The sequence below is a fragment of the Pelophylax lessonae genome (genome assembly GCF_965119305.1).
Source record: "Pelophylax lessonae genome assembly, chromosome: 10".
In the NCBI taxonomy this organism is placed as follows: Eukaryota; Metazoa; Chordata; class Amphibia; order Anura; family Ranidae; genus Pelophylax; species Pelophylax lessonae.
Genome location: NC_138777.1, coordinates 20,237,826 through 20,260,744, shown reverse-complemented (window position 1 = coordinate 20,260,744; position 22,919 = coordinate 20,237,826). Strand labels below are relative to the sequence as shown.

At 46.7% G+C, this 22,919-nt stretch overlaps 1 protein-coding gene across 1 annotated transcript in view; it reads right to left on the bottom strand.

Moving 5' to 3' along the window:
- Positions 1 to 22,919, bottom strand: part of HSD17B12 (hydroxysteroid 17-beta dehydrogenase 12) — a 171,090-nt gene that overhangs the window by 1,278 nt on the left and 146,893 nt on the right. The window contains exons 9-10 of the mRNA XM_082269922.1: positions 17,003 to 17,068; positions 7,478 to 7,627 (exon numbers count right to left, since the gene is read on the bottom strand). Of these exons, the coding sequence (XP_082126048.1) occupies positions 7,478 to 7,627; positions 17,003 to 17,068 (216 nt within the window). The remainder of the gene's footprint in view (positions 1 to 7,477; positions 7,628 to 17,002; positions 17,069 to 22,919) is intronic.

The window sequence follows — 22,919 nt, the reverse complement described above, 5'->3', positions numbered from 1 at the left end:
CTCCATAGATCTGACAATATCTACACCAATCATCTATTGTACACTCTACAGATCTGACAATATCCCCACCAATCATATGCACTCCACAGACCTGAAAATATCCCCACCAATCATCTACTGTACACTCTACAGATCTGACAATATCCCCACCAATCATATGCACTCCACAGACCTGACAATATCCCCACCAATAATCTGCACTCCACAGACCTGACAACATCCCCACCAATCATCTGCACTCCACAGACCTGACAATATCTACACCAATCATCTACTGTACACTCTACAGATCTGACAATATCCCCACCAATCAGCTACATTCCATAGATCTGACAACATCCCCACCAATCCTCTGCACTCCGCAGATCTGAAAATATCCCCACCAATCATCTGCACTCCACAGATCTGACAATATCCACACCAATCATCTACTGTACACTATACAGACCTGACAACATCCCCACCAATCATCTGTACTCCACAGACCTGACAATATCTACACCAATCATTTACTGTACACTCTGCATATCTGACAATATCCCCACCAATCATCTGCACTCCATAGATCTGACAATATGCCCACCAACTATCTGCACTCCACAGAGCCAACAATCGTTCCACCAATCATCTGCACTCCAGACTACCGATATTCAGTTTTAGCTAAACTGTATTTACACTTTGGGGTAAATGATTATATAAATATATTTAAAAAATATTGAAGGGCTCATTAACACGTAAGGTTTGGGGAGAGGTTGGATAAAAACCTGGGGTCGAGCTGCGCTATTAATGCCACCCCCCCGCCTAGACTGGGCGTTAGTCTGGGATAGCCTGTTGGCGTTCTGGCTTTGTATTGCATTAATGGTTCTACAATGTAACGTGATGTACTATTGTGAAGTGTTTTTAATGATGCACATATATGTTTTTATTTTAATTACAGAATAACATTTTTGATCGTTTTACATATGGTGATCGAACAACAAAGGGACTTCCAGCGCTAACTGTGATATCTCTCACTCTCAGGAATGAATAAATGTGACCCCCAGCAATGCCACAGATCTGGTTTGGAACACATTCTATTATGTTTTAATCATCACTATATATTTTTTATAAATCAACTTTTCAAGGTTTTCCATCAAGCCTGCCTGAGTTACATTGTAGACTATGTACCATGGGATAGCGCTGCTGCCCCTCCCCCATGCTTTTACATATGGTGTACTACTGAGTTATATAACATATTCGTATGGTACCATTAAAGTCCCCAAGAGCCCTAATTTTTCCACATTTTTTCTTTTTTCCTCAGTGTCTATCTCTTGTTTTGTCTTCATCCTTATCCAGGAACCCTACTGTGCCTCTAGTGGGTACGTTGGGCCCTTGGTTCTTTTTTCTTTTCCATCTCTTTAGGTTTGGAGGACTCTTGGCCTTGGGTCCTCCCAGCCCATACTTTAGGCATATTCCCTATCACAGTCTCATGACCGTAGGGTTATACTGCCCCCTACAGGAGTAGGACACTAGGCCGAGAAAAAAGCTTGAGCACGCCTATGGGGCAGTCCCTTGGGGTATACCCCCACTTCCTGCTATAGGTATTCAGTTTTGTAACAAGCAGTGTCAGAAGAAAAGAAAAAACTCCAAAGAGGGGTGGGTGCTGTGTCCCTCAATGAACATCAGAGAAATGGATATTACGGCAAGTCAAAAATCCCATTTTCTCTTTCGTTCATTGATGGACATAGCTCCTCATCTTCATGACCGCAGGGACGTCCCAAAGCAGTGTCAAACATGAGGGGTGGGAACAGCAGAAAAACTTCTCCAAGGCTAAACATAGCCAACTTGGAGCTCAACTATTAACAACTGGAGCTCACCTGAAAAAACATCCTCAAAGAGTCTTCTAAATAGCAGCCTGCAAAACTTTGCGGCCAAAAGAAGCAGCTGCAGATGCCAACACATCCACTTTATAAAACTTTGTGAATGTGTGTACAGACGACCAGGTAGCCGCCTTGCAAACCTGCACCACTGACGCCTGATGACGGAAGGCCCAGGCAGCACTAAGCGCCCGAGTAGAGTGCGCCCTGACAGGGAAAGGAGAAACCTGACCCTTAATGGAATAAACCTGAACCACAGTTTGTCTGATCCATCTGGAAATGGTGGCAGCAGAAGCAGCCAGCCCCTTGCGAGGACCATCCGTAAGGACAAATAGTGAGTATGACTTCTGAAACGACTCAGTAGCTGCCAGGTACACCCTAATTGCCCGAACCACATCCAGGGAATGCAAGGCAACTTCCTTAGGATGCGTAGGCTTGGGACAAAGGGAGGGCAAAACAATGTCTTCATTCAGATGAAAAATTGGAGACAACCTTTGGAAGGAACGATGGACATGGCCGAAGAACCACCTTATCCCTGTGAACCACTAAGTAAGGTGAACGACAAGACAGCGCCACCAGCTCAGACACCCTGAACGCAGAAGTAATATCGACCAAAAAGGCCACCTTCTGGTACAACATAAGCAGGGGACTTTCCCTCGAATATTTTCACAGGGAGGTTTCTGGAGAACTGACAACACCAAATTGAGGTCCCACAGCGGCAATGGAGACCGCACCGGGGGAACTAAGTGGACAAAGACACGCACCAGGGAGTCTGTGGCCAACGGACATTGAAAGAAAATCGCCAAGGCTGAGACCTGGCCTTTGATGGTACTCAAGGCTAGATGCTGCTCGACCCCTCACTGGAGGAAGACCAAGATCTGAGTCAATGAAAAGGAGCAATAGTGAACTCATAGGGATTCAAACCATGCAATGTATGTCTTCCAAGTAAGATGGTAAATCTTCCTGGAAGTAGATTTTCTAGCTTTGAAAAGCATAGGAATGACCGAATCAGATAACCCTCTATCCTTAAGCACCTGGCTTTCAACAGCCAAACCGTCAAAGCCAGCGACTGTAAAGCAGGATGGAAGATCGGTCCTTGGGACAGCAGATCTTCCCTGAGAGGAAGTATCCAAGGAGCATTGGCGACTAGTCGTAACAGATCGGCGTACCAAGACCGGCGAGGCCAGTCTGGAACCACTAGGATGACCGGAAACCCTTCCACCTCGATCCTGTGTCTCGGCAGAAGATTGAGAGGAGTAAAGGCGTATATCAGATACTCACTCCAGGGAGCCACTAAGGCATTTGTGGCGTAGGCTAGAGGATCCCAAGACCATGCCACAAACCCTCTGTACTTTTCTGTTGCGGCAAGAGGCCAACAGATCCAACTCCGTAATCCCCCACCGGAGACACAACTGATGGAACACCCCCGGATGATGTGACCATTCTCCTTGGTCTAATGCCTGTCGACTGAGATAGTCCGCCGGCCAATTTTCCACTCCTGGAATGGGCACAGCAGAGAGGGCTGGAACAAACCGTTCTGCCCACCTTAGATTTCCGGCTACTTCCCGAGCCACTAGAACACTTCTTGTGCCCCCTTGGTGATTGCCATAGGCCACGGCCAGATCGGCTGAATCGATACCGGACATCCCTGGAGACGACTTGTCCAATGATCCAGACAAAGTCTGATCGCTCGGAGCTCCAGTACATTGATTGGTAGCCTGGACTCTTCCAGAGTCCAGACCCCCTGAGTCCACTCTTTGCCCAGGATGCCTCCCCACCTGGATAGGCTGGCATCCGTGGTAACAACCGTCCAGCACAGGGGAAGAAATCTTTTTTCAGAAGAAGTGCCGGAGAACGAAGCCACCAAACCAGGGCTCCCCCTCGTGTTCCGGCTGAACAAGATAAGATCATCCAGAGACTGGGGATCCTTGTTCCACGTCACCATAATCTCCTTTTGCAGAGATTTCATATGAAACTGTGCAAAAGGACTCGCTTCGAAGGTAGACATCATCAGGCCCTGCACCCGCATGCAAACCCGCAGAGATGACCGTCTGCTGGACCGCTGAAGCCGCATTGCCTCCTGAAACTTGTGAAGTTTTTCCAGTGGAAGGAACACTCTGGCCAAGACTGAGTTCAGAGTCATACCCAAATAGTCCAGGCTCGTGGACGGGACCAGAGCAGACTTCTGAAGGTTCAGAATCCAACTGAACTCCCTCAGCCTTTGCAGAGTAATCTCCAAGTTGACCAACAGAGCAGTCGAAGCAAAGCAGATCATCCAGGTACCCCAGTATCGCGATCCCCCACTGACCCAGTAAAGCTAGAACCGGGGCCAACATTTTTGTGAAGACCCGAGGAACAGAAGGGAGACCAAAGGGTAACGCCACAATTTGAGAATGCTCCTTGCCCATGTCAAAGCAGAGGAAGCACTGATGGGGGGACACATATGCGTCCTTGATGTCGATGGAGGCGAGAAAATCCCCCTGATGTAGGGACGCCACCACTGTGCGAATAGATTCCATTTGGAACTTCTGTACCTGCACAAAACAGTTTAGCGCCTTAAGGTCCAGAATGGGACGCACCTTGCCCTCGTTCCTGGGAACCGTACACAAGTCTTGCACTGCCCCATAGAAGACCCTTTAAGCGATCTGGGGATAAGGGCAGGTTGGAAGGGAAGAACCTTTCCGGGGGATATGATCGAAATGCGATCTTGTAGACGGAGCGAATGACTTTGTGGACCCACTTGTCCCGGATTAGGAAGGTCCACGGATCTGGAAAACAGTGAAAACTTCCCCCACGGGTGAGGGCGCCCCCTTCATGTGGTGGAATATTTATCCGCAGGTCTGGCAGAACCTGCTCTCGGTTTGCCTAACCAAGACTTCTTGGAACCTCCAGAGAAGGCCCTGAGGGGTTTAGATCCCTTGTCTTGAGACCCTGAGGGACGAAAAGGCCATTGGTGAGCCAAAAAGGAAGGTCCCAGTCTGCGATAGGACTCCTTACCCTTGGAAGCCTGAGGCCTTTGATGATGTCATCCAAGGAAGCTCCAAACAGGTGATCCCCCACAAATTAAAGATCGGACAAAGCCTTCTTAGAAGCCCAGTCCGCAGACCAGCATTTCAGCCAGATAATGCGCCACAGGATCACTACTGAAACAGACAGTCTAGAAATCAGGGAAGCGGCATCCAAAGAGGCGTCACAGACAAACTGTAGCCCTTGGACCAACTGATCCTGCTTTTGTGGAGCTGGCAGAGGAAGCGGTTTCTCCTCCAGATACCCACTGTAAATTTTGTCCCATTCAGTCATAGATTGTGACACCTGGATGATGGTAAACACCGGCCTAAGTGCCGACCCAGCCACAGTGAACATATGGTGGGTCAAGGCCTCCGACCTCCTATTAGCTGGATCTGAGAAGACCGAGGACTCTTTAACTGGTATTACAGTGGCTTTATTCAACCTGGAAACCAGGGAGTCCACTACAGGAGGCACCGGCCATTTTATAGGGAGGGACTCCTTATAAAGGTTACTGCATTGCAAAATGCTTAGAGAGTGCAAAGGTGTGTTTTGGGGACCCATAGTGTATTGGGAAAGGGGAACACCCTCGTCGCTTTGGACGAACTGTGGGTGCCAAGGGTGACCCGCACCTCTGATGCTGCGTTAGTCGCATCTTCCATATGTAAGGTTTCCCGCACCGATACAATCAGTGCATCCACTGGCGCCTTTTCATGTGTGGTTAGAGGACCAGAGGAATCATCCTCATTATCCGAGCATACAGGGTGCGTGGACGCAGACCCCGAATGATAACTTGGGTCTGCGGCGGTCGAATCAGACTGTGGAGCTAAAGGAGACAGAAGAAGCAGATGAAGGCTGGGGGTGCATCTTCCTAGCCCGTTTGCCCAGGACCAAATCTACTTTGGACACCAAGGACTCCAGGACAGCCATCAGTGCAGATAGTTGTTAAGCCCCGGAGGGCCCCGCAGCCTCTGAGAGGGGGTCAGGTGGTGAAACATGATCCATGGACTCCATGAATGAAGAGGAGAACCCACAAAAAAAGAAGTGTAAAACACTGCAAAAGGGACACCCCAGTGATCTGTGGCACTACAAGGCCCAGCACAGAGCACTACCGCTGCAATGTGGGGAGAGAAAGCCCCACAAAAAGGCACTCACCACACAGGTCAGGTACTCACAGCCCAAACTATATGCATACCATGCGATTATCAGGAAGAGTAACATCGCTGTATCAGCACTAGAGGCCGACCGCTAAATCATTACCCATATGACTCCAAAAACATGGCTGCCACTATTTGCAATGGGAAACCATAAGAAAATGGATGCCGAGGCTACACAAATGTGGCCGCCGATCTGTAGCACATAAGGCTACAAGAAAATGGCGGCCCCGCCCATCTCCCGGGGGGCCCCAGGGGGGACCCCAGAGCACAAGAAAATTACCACAACAGGAAGAAAGGCCCTGGCAGGCGCCCCCACCAGGCCCCCCACCCGAACCGAAGAATGATTGTTCGGTCACCGGCGGTGCGCTCCCCCCTCCCCATCGCCAGTGCAGCAGGGGGGGACAGCTAATTACCACACCAGGAACAGAGTGGGCACGCTCTGGAAAGGACACTGCTCCATCGTAATGTGGGTGCTGTCAGCCAGGAGGAAACGCTGCGCCCTCGCGAGACGTTTAACTCGCAGGCCAGCCCCTCACCAGTGGGGCTAGGTCACGGCCAATTTACTGTGGAGCTACGTTCTGCACGCACTCGCTAGCCAGACTGGGGGGACCAGAAGAATCTAGGCTATCCAGTACGTCGCCCAGTCCGGCACTTGATTGCAACAAAATAGGAATAGGAACAAAATAATAAAAGGAGGAAAAAATTCAATTTAAGAAGAAAAAATTGCCAGGGCCAGAGATCCCAGCAAGGAACTAGGTCCTGATTCCTTACTAGCCGGAAAAAAAACTGAATACCTATAGCAGGAAGTGGGAGCATACCCCAAGAGACTGCCCCATAGGCATGCTCAAGCTTTGTTCTCTGCCTAGTGTCCTACTCCTGTAGTGGGCAGTATAACCCTATGGTCATGAAGATGAGGAGCTGTGTTGGTCAATGCACATTTTTTTCCATTTTGGATAGAATAGGTATTGGTTAACCTTGTCAGTTTTTGCCCATGTGTCCTATCTAAAGATTTCTCTTCACTTCCTGTCCTTTGGACACAACATGACGTGAGAGGAAATATCTCCAAAGTCAGGGAAATACGAACCTAGTTGTTTTAAAGACAACCGTTGCCCCAATTATTCACAGAGCTCTGAATGAAATTACCTGGCTGGGTGGGGGGAGCCCTGCACCAATTTTAAATGCGTCAGCCAAGGTGGGGGAAAGGAACCCCTGCACTGTGTCACAGGGAGGGAGAGGGAAACGGTTGCTTAGGAACAAGTTACACTCTATATACAGGTGTAACATGTTCCTAAAGGTGAACTTAGACTTTAATAAAGCCAGTTCTTCTTCTAGACAATTTGGGGAAAAGAGGGCCCTCTGTTTTGGCAAATGCTCCCCCAAAATATCATACAGTTCATATACACTAAGCACATTAAACAAAACAGTAACTGGCAAAGCATACAATCCACATTAACTCACCAAAAGGGCATGGGCTAGGTAGCCATTGGTTCTGGTTTGTAAGCCCACAGTGTTCAGGGCGGATCTCACGTAATGCTCTGGACTGGGTTTGTCCCACGTTGGCTTGCGGATTTTGCTCAGTTTTGTTGCAACAAAGAAAGGTAGAACGCTCTGCAGAGAGGGACACAGGACACAGAATATAAATCTCTCTTATTTACGTGTCTCCTTCATATAGTTATCACTTTATGGAAATGATTTGAATGCTTACACTTGTATGGAGGGGAATGCTCTGTAAAACATAGCAAGTGCCCAAAACAAATTTCTCCTTTAGAGGATACCAAAGTGTTTGCCTGAACTCTCCATACAAAGCAAAGAACCTTTTTTGATATTTTAAATGTTGAGCTACCTTTCTTGCACTATTGAGCTCTCTGTTGCCAAAGCAGTCCTGAACCATGCTGTATACTCTTAGACAGCAGAGCAGTATGATGCTTTAAAGCTGAAGTCCTGCTTATATTTTGCCTTTCCTGGTTCTCCCCTTCCCCCTTGTTAAAGCGGTAGTAAAGTCAGCTTTGTGATTTTTACCAACAGGTAAGGCTATAATAAGGTTTACCTGTAGGTACAAAATGCATGTAAAGTGCACCCTTTAGGATATATTTACCCTGGATGCAGCCGGTGAGGTCACCAACATATGCGCTCTGAAGGTCCGGCATACCATACCTGACCTTTTAGAGTTCTGTGCCGTAACCGAGGGCTTTACCGTGGCTCCAGTCACTCACACAGCCAGAGTCCACGAACCCGGAAGGGAGATCGGGGGAAGATGGAAGCCCCTTTTTTTTAAATTATTACAGCAGTTTACTACCGCTTTAACAAGCTAATTACATTTTTTTTTTAAATTAAAACCGTTCTGTTTTCATTACATACCTTATTTTCGACTCAGTGACATCATCTCTGTGATCCTCTGCACAATGCAGCCAGATCATGGCTGGTGGGAGGAGACGGCAGGGTTCTGAAAACATAAGCACCCTGCTTCATCACTCCTCAGCCCTGATGTAAGCAGTGGGATGACATTTGTGAGGAATTAGAAAATATCAAAACACTTTAACCACTTTGCCACTGAGTACCGTAGTACTACTGCGGCAAAGTGGCTCGCTATCGTCTGACGACGTAGTACTACGTCGTCAGACACTCCCCCTTGTGGGCGGCGCTCGCGCGCCACCGGAGGCTCGCTCCCGCTGTATTCAGTCACAGCGGGAGTCGGGCCAGGGGAGGAGCAGCGGCGATCGCCGCCGCTCTTCCCCGATCGTCGGGGATCGAGTCTGGAGATCCGCCCGCTGTGTGTAAACACAGCGGGCGGATCTCTGAAGTGACAGGCAGGGTCAGATTGCAGGGTTCAGCATAGCTGAACCCTGGATCTGTCCTTGTGTCACTCAGTCACCTCCCCCCCCACACGTTAGTAAGCACCAGGCATACATTAACCCCTCCCTCTCCAATAAAATTAACCCCTTCCCTGCCAGTGTCATTTTTACAGTAACAGTGCATATTTATAGCACTGATTACTGTAGTAATGTCACTGGTACCCCCAAAAGTGTCAAAAATGTCAGTCAAGGGTCCGATCTGTCCGCCGCAATGTCGCAGTCCTGCAAAAAAAAAAAAAAAAAAAAATCGCAGATCGCCGCCATTACGCGTTAAAAAAAAAAAAACACCAAAAATGACAGAAATCTTTCCCTTTGTTAGTAAACGCAATAACTTTTGCGCAAACCAATCAAAATACGCTTATTGTGAATTTTTTTTACCAAACATAGGCAGCAGAAAACAAATTGGCCAAAAATTTTAAAAAATTTTGATTTTTACATTTTTTGGGGGGAATTTCATATAAAAAAAATGTGAAAAATATTGTTGTTTTTTCAAAATGTACGCTCTTTTTTTGTTTATAGCGCAAAAAGTAAAAATCGCACAGGTGATCAAATACCACCAAAAGAAAGCTCTGTTTGTGGGAAAAAAAGGACGTAAATTTCGTTTGGGTATGGCATCGCACGACCGCGCAATTGTCAGTTAAAGTCGCACAGCGCCGAATCGCAAAAAGTGGCCCAGACGTAAGACAGCAAAATGCTCTAGTGGTAAAGTGGTTAAAGGGTTTCAGTCTGGAGGAGTGGGAGTGTCTAATCAGACTGAATTTGCATGCAGACAACCATAGGAAATGTCTGCAAGTGATGCTGAGCATCCAGGATGGAAAAAACTGAAATCCAATGAATAAAAAGATTGGACTAGGAACAGTTAGCTGATGCTGGACATCCTACATCCAGGAAATGAGGCGGGCTCTATCTGAGTTGTTGCAGCTTCTAATGCAAAGTGTGAGAAGCTCACATTGTGCAGTGAAATCAGAGCAAGAAATTTCAGTACAGAAGAGGAGCCGGTACAACTGTGCAAGACTGAAGTTCAGCTTTAGGAAAAAAAAAAAGAATAAAAAGGGGGTTCCCAACATGTTTGTTATAATACATTTTTGTGTCATGGGAGCACAGTCTACATGTAGCCCCCATCAGAAACAGCATAGATGATTTTAGAACACAGACTAAGGGGCGGTTCATTACTGGTCTGAAATGCGCTCCAACTTCCAGAGCACAAGTCGCATGACATGTCAAAATCACTGGTTCCCTATGAGAGCAGTCTAAACTGGTCTGACTTGTGTCAGTCTAACTTTGAAAATGCTCCCTACATTATTTTGGTCTGACTTGGGTACGATTTCAGCCCATTGATTTGAAATGTAAGTCGCATCCAAGTCAGAAGATCATCTTATCTGATCCGACTTGTGGCATGCGACTTGTGCTCTGGAGGTTTTTGAGGGGGAACCCCATGCCAAAATAAATTTTTTTTTTTAAAAAGGAATGTCATGAGGGGGCGGGTCTCCGTGTGACCTCCCCCAGATAGCCATGCCCCATGGCTATATAAGAAATTGCTCCTAATGGAACTGCCATAACAGCAGAAGCCAGCGTCTGAGGAAGACCGGGTGAGCAGAGGGAGAACTGGAGGAAGAAGATACGGAGCTACGACGAGGAACATTCTTCATTTTTAATAAAGGACTTTTCCAAAACTCTCTTGTTTTTTGTAACACTACACTTTTTTTTTTTTGCGAATGGAGCCAACAAAAAAAGCCCCCTGCCCACAGAACCCCCCCCCCCCCCCACAACCACTGGCCAGGGTTGTTGGGAAGAGGCCCTTGTCCCCATCAACATAGGGACAAAGTGCTTTGTCGGACATGTGAACTGACCCCCCCCCCCCATCACCCCCTTTTCCTGACCTGCTGGGCTGCATGCTCGGATAAGGGTCTGGTATGAATTTTGGGGGGGAACAGCATAGGGTTTCACCTCAAAATTCATACCAGAATGAAGGGTCCAATATGGTCTTAGTAAGACCTCATCTGGAATATGCAGTTCAGTTTCGGGCACCAGTTCTTAAAAAGAATATCAGGGAACTGGAGAAAGTGCAGAAAAGGGCAACCAAACTGATAAGAGGCATGGAGGAGCTCAGCTATGAGAAAAGATTAGAGGAACTGAATTTATTCTCTCTTGAGAAGAGGAGATTAAGGGGGGATATGATCACCATGTATAAATACATAAGGGGTCCATATAGTGAACTTGGTGTTGAGTTGTTCACTTTAAGGTCAACACAGAGGACAAGGGGGCACTCTTTACATCTAGAGGAAAACAGATTTCATCTCCAAATACAGGAAGGTTTCTTCACCGTAAGAGCTGTGAAAATGTGGAATAGACTCCCTCCAGAGGTGGTTCTGGCTAGCTCACTAGATTGCTTTAAAAAGGGTCTGGATTCTTTCCTGGGTGTACTCATTTTACAGTAAGTGGGTACTAAAATGTTTTGATCCAGGGAATAACCGATTGCCTCTCGGGGGATCAGGAAGGAATTTTATCCCTGCTGTAGCAAATTGGATCATGCTTTGCTGGGGTTTTTTGCCTTCCTCTGGATCAACAGCGGGTATAGGATTGTATGGTTGGGTTTTCAACACTGTTTTTTTTTTTTTTGTTGGTTGAACCAGATGGACTTGTGTCTTTTTTCAACCTGACTAACTATGTAACTATGTCTTGGGGGGGGGGGGGGGGGGGGCTGGAGGGTGACTTCAGTGAATAGGATCCAACTTTGATTCTGGTATGGATCTTGAGGGGAGAACCCCACGCCAAAATGAAAACGGCGTGGGGTTCCCATCTTAAGATTCATACCAGACTCAAAGGGCCTGGTATGGTCAGATCAAAGTGGGATCCCATTCACTGAAGTTGCATGGAAGTCAGATATGAAGTTGTAGGGCAAAGTTGGATAAGAAGACACTTGTATCGGATCAGCGTGAACATAGCCTTATGCCCCATACACACGTTCCGATAATCGTACGACAAAACTCGCTTTCGACCTGATCGCACTATAATCTGATCGTTAGTACACAGCTTTCGACAGCCGATCACGACAGTTCATCCAACAAAATCCGAAGGGACAAACAGGAAAACTTCTGTCGTACAACAGCCTCGCGAACGACAATCGTTTCATCAGTACGCTATGCGTCCGCTAAAAATCGACAAAGACCGCGCATGCTCAGAAACACTAAAATAGCACGGAAAAAGCCTGGCTGCCATTGTTTTTGTTTTGCACCATCTGATACGTAGCTAAGGAAACAGGAAGCTTTTCCAGAATCGTACGACAAAAATCATACGGTTTGTACGCATTGTTGAATTCGATGTTAGTATCATGCAACAAAATGCGAACGATAAGTCATCCGATTATCTGAACATGTGTACGGGGCATTACACAAAATGGCATCTGGGGTTTGCAATTGCTGCATTTTGTTCTATAAAATTAAAACCAGTGAATAGAAAAAAAATGGTTCACTGGTAAAGAAAGCACTGGCGTGCTTAAGAGGCACAAAAAAGGTCATTGCTATTATACAGTTGATTGCAGTTATGAGTTTTGGTCACAAGATGGCAGTAAAAGCATAAAATATAGTTGAACAATGTTTACAAAGACTAAGGGAGAGGAGTGAGTAATCCATCCACTGGTAATAACAGAATTGATTACCAAACGTGATCATTGCTATTCCTTAGGCCTCCGTTCACACCTGAGCGTTCCTTGAATCGTGCAATTGGCTGTGACACCAGAATCACAGAAAAACACAGGAAATGGTTATTTCTTAATGGCACCCCAAATGCTGTGCAATTTTGCCGCGATTGTCCTGCAACAAAACACATTAAAATCGTGTCAAAAAACTCCAAAAATGCCAAAATGCGCTTGGCTCAGTGCCAAAATTTGGTACATGAGCTTCTTTGGCAAGTTTTTGGAGTAGAGGGAGGCCCATTCAAAATGAATGGTGCCGCTCCAAAAACGCACTAATACCATACTTGGCATGTCAGGACAAGCCTGAATATTGGAAGAGAGCAGGCTGAGTTCCCAGCCTAGCTAGAGAACTGACCACACCGTGTTTTCCTGTTTAGTGTGGTCAGTTTTTTGATATGAAAGCAGAGTGACTGGCAGGAACACCAGGGATTTCACACAAAAGAAGCAATACATGAGCCGACAGTCTGCTGTTTTTTTTTACTTGTTTGTGCCTGTTTACAACTCATCGAAGGTACTGCTTATATATTTTAAATAAAAATGACTTAAATGTTAGCAGGCTTTACTATCCTTGTTCATTGAGCTGAGCAGCCGCCGCCTACCTCGGATGCCGTTTTTTTTTTTGTGCTTTTATGACCATTATAATTTATGGTCCATGCTATTTGGTAAGAAGCGTATGCTAAGTGTTGGTGCTTGGTGGTGGATTTCAATCAATCAACATTACTCATACACTTATTTGCTTTTTATGGACACTCTTGTTTAATACTGAAGAGAACACTGTGATATTCTTGTTTGAGGTGGCTTTCCATTCACCTATTGTCGGGTGTGCTAATGAACTCACCTGTTGTCTGCTAAGGGATGCATTGACACTCAGAGTAATGTGTATTGGGGGCTCGTTATGTAACCATTGTGTGATGTTGGGGGCTGGATTTGGGTCATTGTTCATGTAGTGACTGCATTACTTCTAACGTGTATATAAAGCGTGTATTCCTTTTCAATAAAGAGTCCGATTCCTGCTTGACCCTCAATACAGAGCCTTGTCTCGTACTTGGGGGGGGATTATTCGTATGGGTTTCTTGTTCGGCCGAGTGGAGTGTCCGGTAGCTGCCTTTGTGTTCAGGAATGAAATGTCCTAAACGACTGTAACCCCTTTCATACCCGGGGTGTCGTTACAAACACATTCATCGAAATAACTTTTTTATGTTTGCCTAACACTGGATTTTTCACCTATTTCAATATATCACTTTCATACGATTGATTTTTTTTCAATCATATATTTTGCTCATAATTTATTCACTGCCACATTATTTACCATATGATTATTTATGATTGCGTCATTAGGATTTAGCGTCACTTTTTATTTATATTGATCATTTACAGCTGGTACAGCTTACCTTTTTGTTCTTTTTGCTTGACCTAGCGTGGATTTTTTTCCTGTTTTTTATCTCCCCAAGATCAGTCCATGCCCTTAATTTTTTTTTTTTCATTGTAAAATGGCTAATTGGATGAACAAATAAGACTGAATTTACCTGTGGCATCTCTAGTAATGGCCAAAATCCTTGCTGCACCCGAGTGCAGGATGGAGGATCCTGTGGGGGCCGCAATTCACTTCTGATGGAGCCCCGTGTGCCACACAGAACTATAAATCCCATTGTTTAGGAATTGTAATGATTTGGGTGGCGAGTTTGATGGGTAAAGACTATGTGGGGGGGGGGGGGGGGTGGTTGTTGCTTCTCACCCAGCTGCCCTTCTTTGGCTTAATATCTTGCCACAGAAAGCAACGTTGAATACAACAGACCAGATTTAGGGTAGGCTTTGGAATGGCTATTGAACATATAGATTTACTGTTTTGTCTGGAGTTCAGATTTAAACATGAGAATTAAGTTATGAGCCAGTATGTGACCAGTGTTTATGTCTAGTGATTGGCCATCAAATCTATCAAACAACAGGGAGAGTAAGGGTTGGACCCCAAGTCTGGTAAAAGTCAAGGGGGTGTGTGTGTATAGTTTGATCCTGAGATCTAGGGGATCTCCAGACACACAGTCAAGTGAACCCTAGATCCCAGGAGCAAGCCATACATACACACCAGCCAAGTGAACAAGGTGACCCTGATAGGTCCAGGTCCTAAAACATGGTAAGGCTGACAATACTGCTAAAAGCCAGGCAATATATGGTACACACTTATCTGCATAATAATCTTCAAAGGGGGAAGAGGCGGAAAGGAAGGTTTGAAGAGCCAGCTAGCCACAGAGGACAGTGTGGGTTTATCTCCATCAACCATTGGAACCTACATCCAAGAGAGCCTTAACTTCCTCTGTGTAGATAAACATTTCCATAGGGGCCAGGTTTTCGTGTATACCTCTCCATTTTGCTGTGCCGTCAACACCAGATCCTCATGCCCAAGCCTTTTACCAATCACATACCTAAACCTCTGCTGACCAATCAGGTTCTTTTGAACTGCTGAATGGTTGATGTAAGGCCTGACAGTCGGTGTCTTTAGGGGCTCCATAAGAACACATAGAGGTCTTTGAAGGCCCAGCAAACAGTGAGGTTCTATAGGGGCTCCACAGGGATACAGGGATGGCTCTAAGGACTGACTTATATACAAGAAAACACTAAACCGCACCCTCTCCTTGCACCTAAACCTCTGGTATTGGACCATTGAATTGTTGTGATGAGGCCTGAAAGACAGTCTGGGCCTGCAGGAGCTTGATAGAGACTTGTGTTGGAGGTCAGCACTAAGCCCCACCCAGGCCATTTACCAATCATATACCTAAACTTCTACTGACCACTGCAGTTCTGGTAGTAGACTGTTAAATGGTTGCGGGGGGGGGGGGGGGGGGGGGGTTTAGGCCCGACAGACAAATTCTGGTCTGCAGGGACCTATAAATGTTTGTGAACACTGACTTATGTCAAAGTCAGCACTAAATCTTACCTCTTCCTTGCGATATGCTCCACCCAACACTCACATGCTTAAACTCTACTGGCCAGTGGGGTTCTGGTATTGGACCACTAAATGGATGGGGGTGAGGCCTGACAGACATCAGGCTCTGTAGAGGTTTAACACAAACACAGGGATATCTCTAAAGACTGATTAATGTTAATGTCAGCACTAAAGCACACCCCCCTCTTTGCACTAAGCCTCACCCAAGCCATTTATCAGTCACAGTCGGGTAAAAGTCAGGGGCTTGTGTATAGTTTGCTCCTAGGATCTAGGGGATCCCAAGATAGCCTTTACTGGCCTCTGAGGTGCAGGTATTGGACCATTGAATGGCTGGGGCCCGATAAACATCAGGGTCTGTGGGGTCTCCACAACGACACAAAGATGTCTCTAAAGATTGACTTGTCAAAGTCAGCACTAAACCACACCCCCTACTTGTGTCACGCCATTTTAAAAAAAATCATATACCTAAACCTGTACTGGCCACTGAGGTACTGGTATTGGTTCATTAAATGATTGGAGTTAGGCTCGATAGGCAATTTAGGGTCCACAGGGACACATGGATGTTTCTGAAGAATGACTTACATCAACGTCAGAACTAAACTACACCTGCTCCTCGTGCCAAATCACACCCATGCCATTTAACACTCGCATAACTAAACTTTACTGGCCACAGAGGTTCTACTATTGGACCACTGAATGACTGGGGTGAGGCCTGACAGCCACCAGGATCTGTAGGGCATCAACACAAACATAAGGATATCGCTAAAGACTGATTAATGTTAACGTCCGCACTAAAAGGTCAGCACTAACTAGCCATTTACCGATCACATATCTAAGAATCTACTGGCCACTGAGGTTCTGGTAATGCACTGTTGGGGTGAAGCCTTCAACCTCCTATAGGGTCCTGTAGGGGTTCCACAGGGACATAAAGCCGTCTCTTTGTAACAGCCGGCAGACACCACAAGGTGGTGTCATCTTAGCCAATTATTGGGACCTGACCAATTTGGCCAAGAGCCAAATATTGACTCCTGCTACATGACAAATGTTGAAAAAGGTTTTGTCATAAAAATCTGCCTCTGTTCCTTATTGTTAAGAAACAAAGAGAGATTCACTGCTACAATTGGATCTGTCAAAAAAGGAAGGTGGGGGATTTAATGTGTTCTGGTAGGAATCCCTCATAGAGGCACAAAATACTGTGCTTATGAAAGGGTTAGCGCTCACAGAAAGATCACCGACAACACATTAGCATGATTCTGCGGTAATCGCTTTTCTTGGAAGATTTTTATTTTTAAACCAAGGGAAAAAAACAGCAAGTGGAATAAAATTAAAAAGAAAAAAAAATTAATATAAGAGACCAACTAAGAGACTGAACGGTGAGGACGTCACACCCTTCTGAGTGGGAGAGAGAACGTGAGCTCCTTGTTGCCAAGACAGCTGCTGTTGCCGTGGAAACCACACAATAACAAGGATCCTCGGCAACGACGTAGAAAACTCACCTGCACCGTGATCCCCTTATTCCGATATTCTGCCTGCAGACCCCGGGAGAAGAAATCCACAAATGCCTGGCAGAGGGGAAGAAAAAAAAAATAAAGATGGGAATCATTTAATGATGTTTATCAGGTTTTCTTATTATGAATTAGAAATATAACAAAAAACAAGAAATGTAACAATGTCGCTTACGCAAAAAATGTTTCTGCTAAAATATGCACTATATGGCCACAAATATGTGGACACCGCCCCTAATGATTGCATTCAGGTGAAGGACACCACTGCTAATGATTGCATTCAGGTGAAGGACACCACCCCTAATGATTGCATTCAGGTAAAGGACACAACCCCTAATGATTGCATTCAGGTGAAGGACACCGCCCCTAATGATTGCATTCAGGTGAAGGACACCACTGCTAATGATTGCATGCAGGTGAAGGACACCACCCCTAATGATTGCATTCAGGTGAAGGACACCACCGCTAATGATTGCATTCAGGTGAAGGACACCACCCCTAATGATTGCATTCAGGTGAAGGACACCACCCCTAATGATTGCATTCAGGTGAAGGACACCACCCCTAATGATTGCATTCAGGTGAAGGACACCACCTCTAATGATTGCATTCAGGTGAAGGACACCACCCCTAATGATTGTATTCAGGTGAAGGACACCACCCCTAATGATTGCATTCAGGTGAAGGACACCACCCCTAATGATTGTATTCAGGTGAAGGACACCACTGCTAATGATTGCAGATTGCATTCAGGTGAAGGACACCACCCCTAATGATTGCATTCAGGTGAAGGACACCACTGCTAATGATTGCATTCAGGTGAAGGACACCACCCCTAATGATTGCATTCAGGTAAAGGACACCACATCTAATGATTGCATTCAGGTGAAGGACACCACTGCTAATGATTGCATTCAGGTGAAGGACACCACCCCTAATGATTGCATTCAGGTGAAGGACACCACATCTAATGATTGCATTCAGGTGGACACCATTCCTAATGATTGCATTCAGGTGAAGGACACCACCCCCAATGATTGCATTCAGGTGAAGGACACCACCCCTAATGATTGTATTCAGGTGAAGGACACCATTCCTAATGATTGCATTCAGGTGAAGGACACCACCCCCAATGATTGCATTCAGGTGAAGGACACCACCCCTAATGATTGCATTCAGGTGAAGGACACCATTCCTAATGTTCAGGTGAAGGACACCATTCCTAATGATTGCATTCAGGTGCCTCCAGTGAAGGGTACTGGTTAAGGCCTTTTTCACACTGGCATACTACAGTGTATGCCCATGTGATTATTCACAGCAGAAGATGATCTATGGGTGCTGGGTACTGGATGTCCGTTGGCACCTGCCGATCAACAGAAAATCCAGCACATCCATTAGTGGAAGCAGCATACAGTACAGAGTGTATAGAGTGTGCCTTGACAGGGAAATGAGGAACCTGACCCCTGATGGAATAGGCCTGAATCACAGTCTGTCTGATCCATCTGGAAATGGTCGCAGAGGAAGCAGACAACCCTTTCCAAGGCCAATCCGTGAGCACAAACAGTGAGTCTGACTTCCTAAACGACTCCGTAGCTGCCAGGTACACCCTAATTGCCCGAACCTCATCCAAGGCATGCAAAGCAAATTCCTTAGGATGTTTAGGCCTGGGACACAGGGAAGGCAACACAATGTCTTCATTCAAATGGAAATCAGAGACAACCTTTGGGAGGAACGACGGACAGGGGCGAAGAACAACCTTATCTCTGTGAATCACCAAGTAAGATGGACAGGATAACGCCGCCAGTTCTAGCACTCCAAAAAAGCCACCTTCTGAGACAGTGTAAGCAAGGGAATCTCCCAAAGATTCTCAAAGGGAGGCTTCTGGAGGACCGAAAACACCAAATTGGGGTCCAAATACGGCAACGGAGACAGCACTGGAGGAACCAAATGTCGAACACCCGAAAGAAAGGGTAGGCACCAGGGAGTTTGACAGTCTTCCAACGACCCTTGGCTAAAGCCGACTCCTGGCCCTTTATGGTACTCAAGGCCAATTTCTGTTCAACCCCCCGTTGAAGGAAGGTTAAGATCTGAGCCACGGGGAAGGAGCGAGGATGAACCCCAAGAGACTTACACCACACGATGTACGTCTTCCACGTACGATAGTAGATCTTCCTAGAAGTAGATTTCCTAGCTTTTAACAGCGTTGGAATCACCCATTCAGACAAACCTCTTATCCTTCAGCACCTGGCTTTCAACAGCCAAGCCGTCAAAGCCAGCGACTGTAAAGCAGGATGGAAGATTGGCCCTTGGGACAGCAGATCCTCCCTGAGATGAAGTTTCCAAGGAACGTCGGCGACCAGCCGCAACAGATTGGCGTACCAGGCCTGGCAAGGCCAGTCGGGGGCGACTAAAATGACCGGAATCCCTTCTGCCTCAATCCTGCATAGAAGTCTTGGCAGAAGCTTGAAAAGAGGAAAGGCGTAAATCAGATGCTACTGACCCCACGGGGCCACCTGCGCGTCTGTGGCGTCCGCCAGAGGATCCTGTGACCGTGCCACAAACCTCTGCACCTTTCTGTTGAGCTAAGACGGCAACAAATCCACCTTGGGGGGTGCTCCATCAGAGACACAACTGATGAAACACCTCCAGATGAAGAGACCATTCCCCCTGGTCCGACGCCTGCCGACTGAGGTAGTCTGCTGCCAGTTTTCCACTCCGGGAATGTGTACGGCAGAAAGGGCTGGAATGCAACGTTCTGCCCACCTGAGAATGCAGACTACTTCCAGAGCCGACAGGACACTTCTTGTGCACCCTTGGTGATTGACATAAGCCACGGCCATGGCATTGTCTGATTGAATGCGCACTGGACATCCTTGAAGGCACTCCGTCTAATGTTCCAGGCACAGTCTAAGCGTTCGGTGGTCCGAGACATTGATCGGTAATCCAGGCTCTTCCAGGTTTCAGACCCCCTGAGCAGAATGAGCAGAATTTCTGTCGAGAATGCCTTCCCACCGAAACAGGTTGGCATCCGTGGTGACCACCGTCCAATACAAGGGGAGGAAGAATTTGGCCTGCCAGGGCACTGGAGATCGAAGCCACCAGATCAGGGACCCTTTTGTACCCAGGCTCAGCACCCGCCATCAGGTCGACGCCATCAGGCCCAGCACCCGCATGCAAGTCCAGAGGGATGACCATCTGGTGGACAGCAGGAGGCGAATTGCAGCCTGCAGTTTCTGGAGTTTGTCCAGAGGAAGGAGAACTCTGGCTAAAGCCGAGTCCAGAGTCAGACCCACATAGTCTAGCAGCTTTGTGGAAGGAACCAAGGCAGACTTCTGACGAATCAGAATCCAGCCAAACTCTTTCAGCGTCCGTATGGTGATCTCTAGGTTTTCCACCAGCGCACTAGGAGACTCTGCTCGCAGAAGAAGGTCGTCTAAGTAGCCCAGGACCGCGATCCCCCGCTGACGTAACAATGCTACCACAGGGGCAAACACTTTCGTGAAGACCCGAGGAGTGGAGGCAAGACCAAAGAGTAACACCACAAACTGATAATGCTCCTCTCCCACAGCAAACCGGAGGAAGCGCTGGTGACCGATACATATTGGAATGTGAAGGTAAGCATCCATGAGGTCGATGGAGGCAAGAAAATCCCCCTGAAGCAGGGAAGCCACCACTTTGCGAATGGACTCCATCCTGAACTTCTACAACCGCACAAAGCAGTTCAGAGTCTTGAGGTCCAGAATTGAACGCACCTTGCCTTTCTTCCTGGGGACTGTAAACAGGTTTGAGTAAAACCCCTGAAAAGTTCCGAAGTCAGAACTGGGACAATCACCCTTTGAAGTAAAAGGTCGTGTACAGCCCCAAAGAGAGCCTGTAAGCGGACTGGGGACAGTCGCATGTTGGAAGCAAAGAACCTTCCCGGAGGAAACTCGATCTTGTAGCCCGATCGTATGACCTCGTGGACCCACTTGTCTTTTACCAGGGAAGTCCACGGGTCTGGGAACCAGCAAAGACATCTCCCAACCCCAGATACGGGCGAGTGGCACCTTCATGCCAAAGGGGCCTTGTCCGTGGGTCTGGAGAACCCTGCTCTTGACTTGCCAAACCAAGTTCACTTGGATCCTTCTGAGGAGGCCCCGAAGGGCTTCAATCCCTTGTCAGTCGACCCTGAATGACGAAAAAACTTCTTATGAGCCGAGAAGGAGGGCCCACGTCTATGACAAGGGTCCTTGCCCTTAGTAGCCTGTGGAAGAAAGGTACTCTTCTCTCTTGTAAGACCTTTAATGAGGTCATCCAGGATAGCACCAAACAGGCGATCTCCTTGAAAGGGAAGATCAGTCAAGGCCTTTTTAGAAGTCTGGTCCGCAGATCAGCATTTGAGCCAAGTCACTAGGGAAGCCGCATTTAAAGAGGCATCACAGATAAACTGCAGCCCCTGGACCAGCTGGTCCGCCAGCTCAGCAAAGGCAGAGGGGAGCTGCTCCCCCTCCAGGTCACGGCGCAAAAGCTTAGTCCATTTGGTCAGAGTCTGTGTCACCAGGGCAATGGTGAATATCAGCCTCAGTGCCGAACCACATTCAACAATAAAAATCTTCAACCTCTCACAATCTGTGTTTCTGGAAACAGAATTGGACCTACTCAGAAAGGGTCTCAATTTTGCCCCTGAAAACCCTCCGAATTTATTTGAACTCTTTATAGATTTAAATAGATTTGTGAGGAATCTCATGATCAAGCTTTTTTTTGCCATTAAGAGCAGAGAAGGGAGTGGAGGGGAAGCCAGTACAGCTCCCCTGACCCCAGTGACAATATAGCACTTACCATTCTTGAGGAACTATACACTGAAGGAGGGGTAGGAGGTGATGAGGTTGCAGATTTCCCATACCCTATGGGTGATCTAGATATCATCCAGACCACGTTTAGACCTAAGTCCAAGTTCTATCCACATTGGACCAAGTGGAACTTCATTTCCACCTTTTATGAGATGGTCTTGGAGGAATTCAAATCTGTGTGCCGTAATAATAACAAAAAACAAATATGGTACGCAATTTGACCATGCCATCAAAGGCCCCCTGTCTACATTGACGAACAGAATGGAAGTAATTATCAGGCAAGCAGACAAGGGAGGGAGTCTATTCATTCAGAGCAGGGATCTTTACATAGGAGAAGCAGAGAGACTGCTAGGGGATATTACAACTTATGAAAAGCTCCCTTGTGACCCCACCAACAAATACAAGGAGGAACTTAAAGGCCTCCTAGACAGGGCTTTGAAAGATGCAGTGCTCACGAAAGATGAATTTTTGTTCTTATTTCGTAAGCACAAAGTTGTTCCCCACTTTTACCATATCCCCAAAGTTCACAAAGATCCTGTTAACCCTCCAGGCAGACCGATCATTTCCAGTATTGACAGCTTAGTCAACAATCTGGGGTGTTACGTGGACCATTTTTTACAGGATCTGGTAACTACACTGCCCTCATATGTCAAGGACTCCGGCCATATGCTGGACATTCTGTCCTCCTATACGAGGCAAAATGGCTACAGGTGGTTGTCGCTGGACGTTGCCTCTCTGTATAAGTCTATACGACACAAATATGGCCTACAAGCTGTGCAATATTTTTGGGCTAAAGATCATCCTTTCCATCATGCTCAGATTCAATTTCTCTATGATAGCACTGAATTCATGTTAACCCATAATTATTTCACCTTATTGGGAAGCTATTATAGACAGACCAAGGGCACTGCCATGGGGGCCAGGTTCGCTCCAAGTTATGCTAATCTCTTCATGGGATACTGGGAAAGCCAGTATATCTGGACCAATAGTCCCTTTGGGGCGAACCTGGTCCTATTTGCACGTTATATTGACGACATCCTGATCATTTGGGATGGGTCGGACGAACAATTAGGGAATTT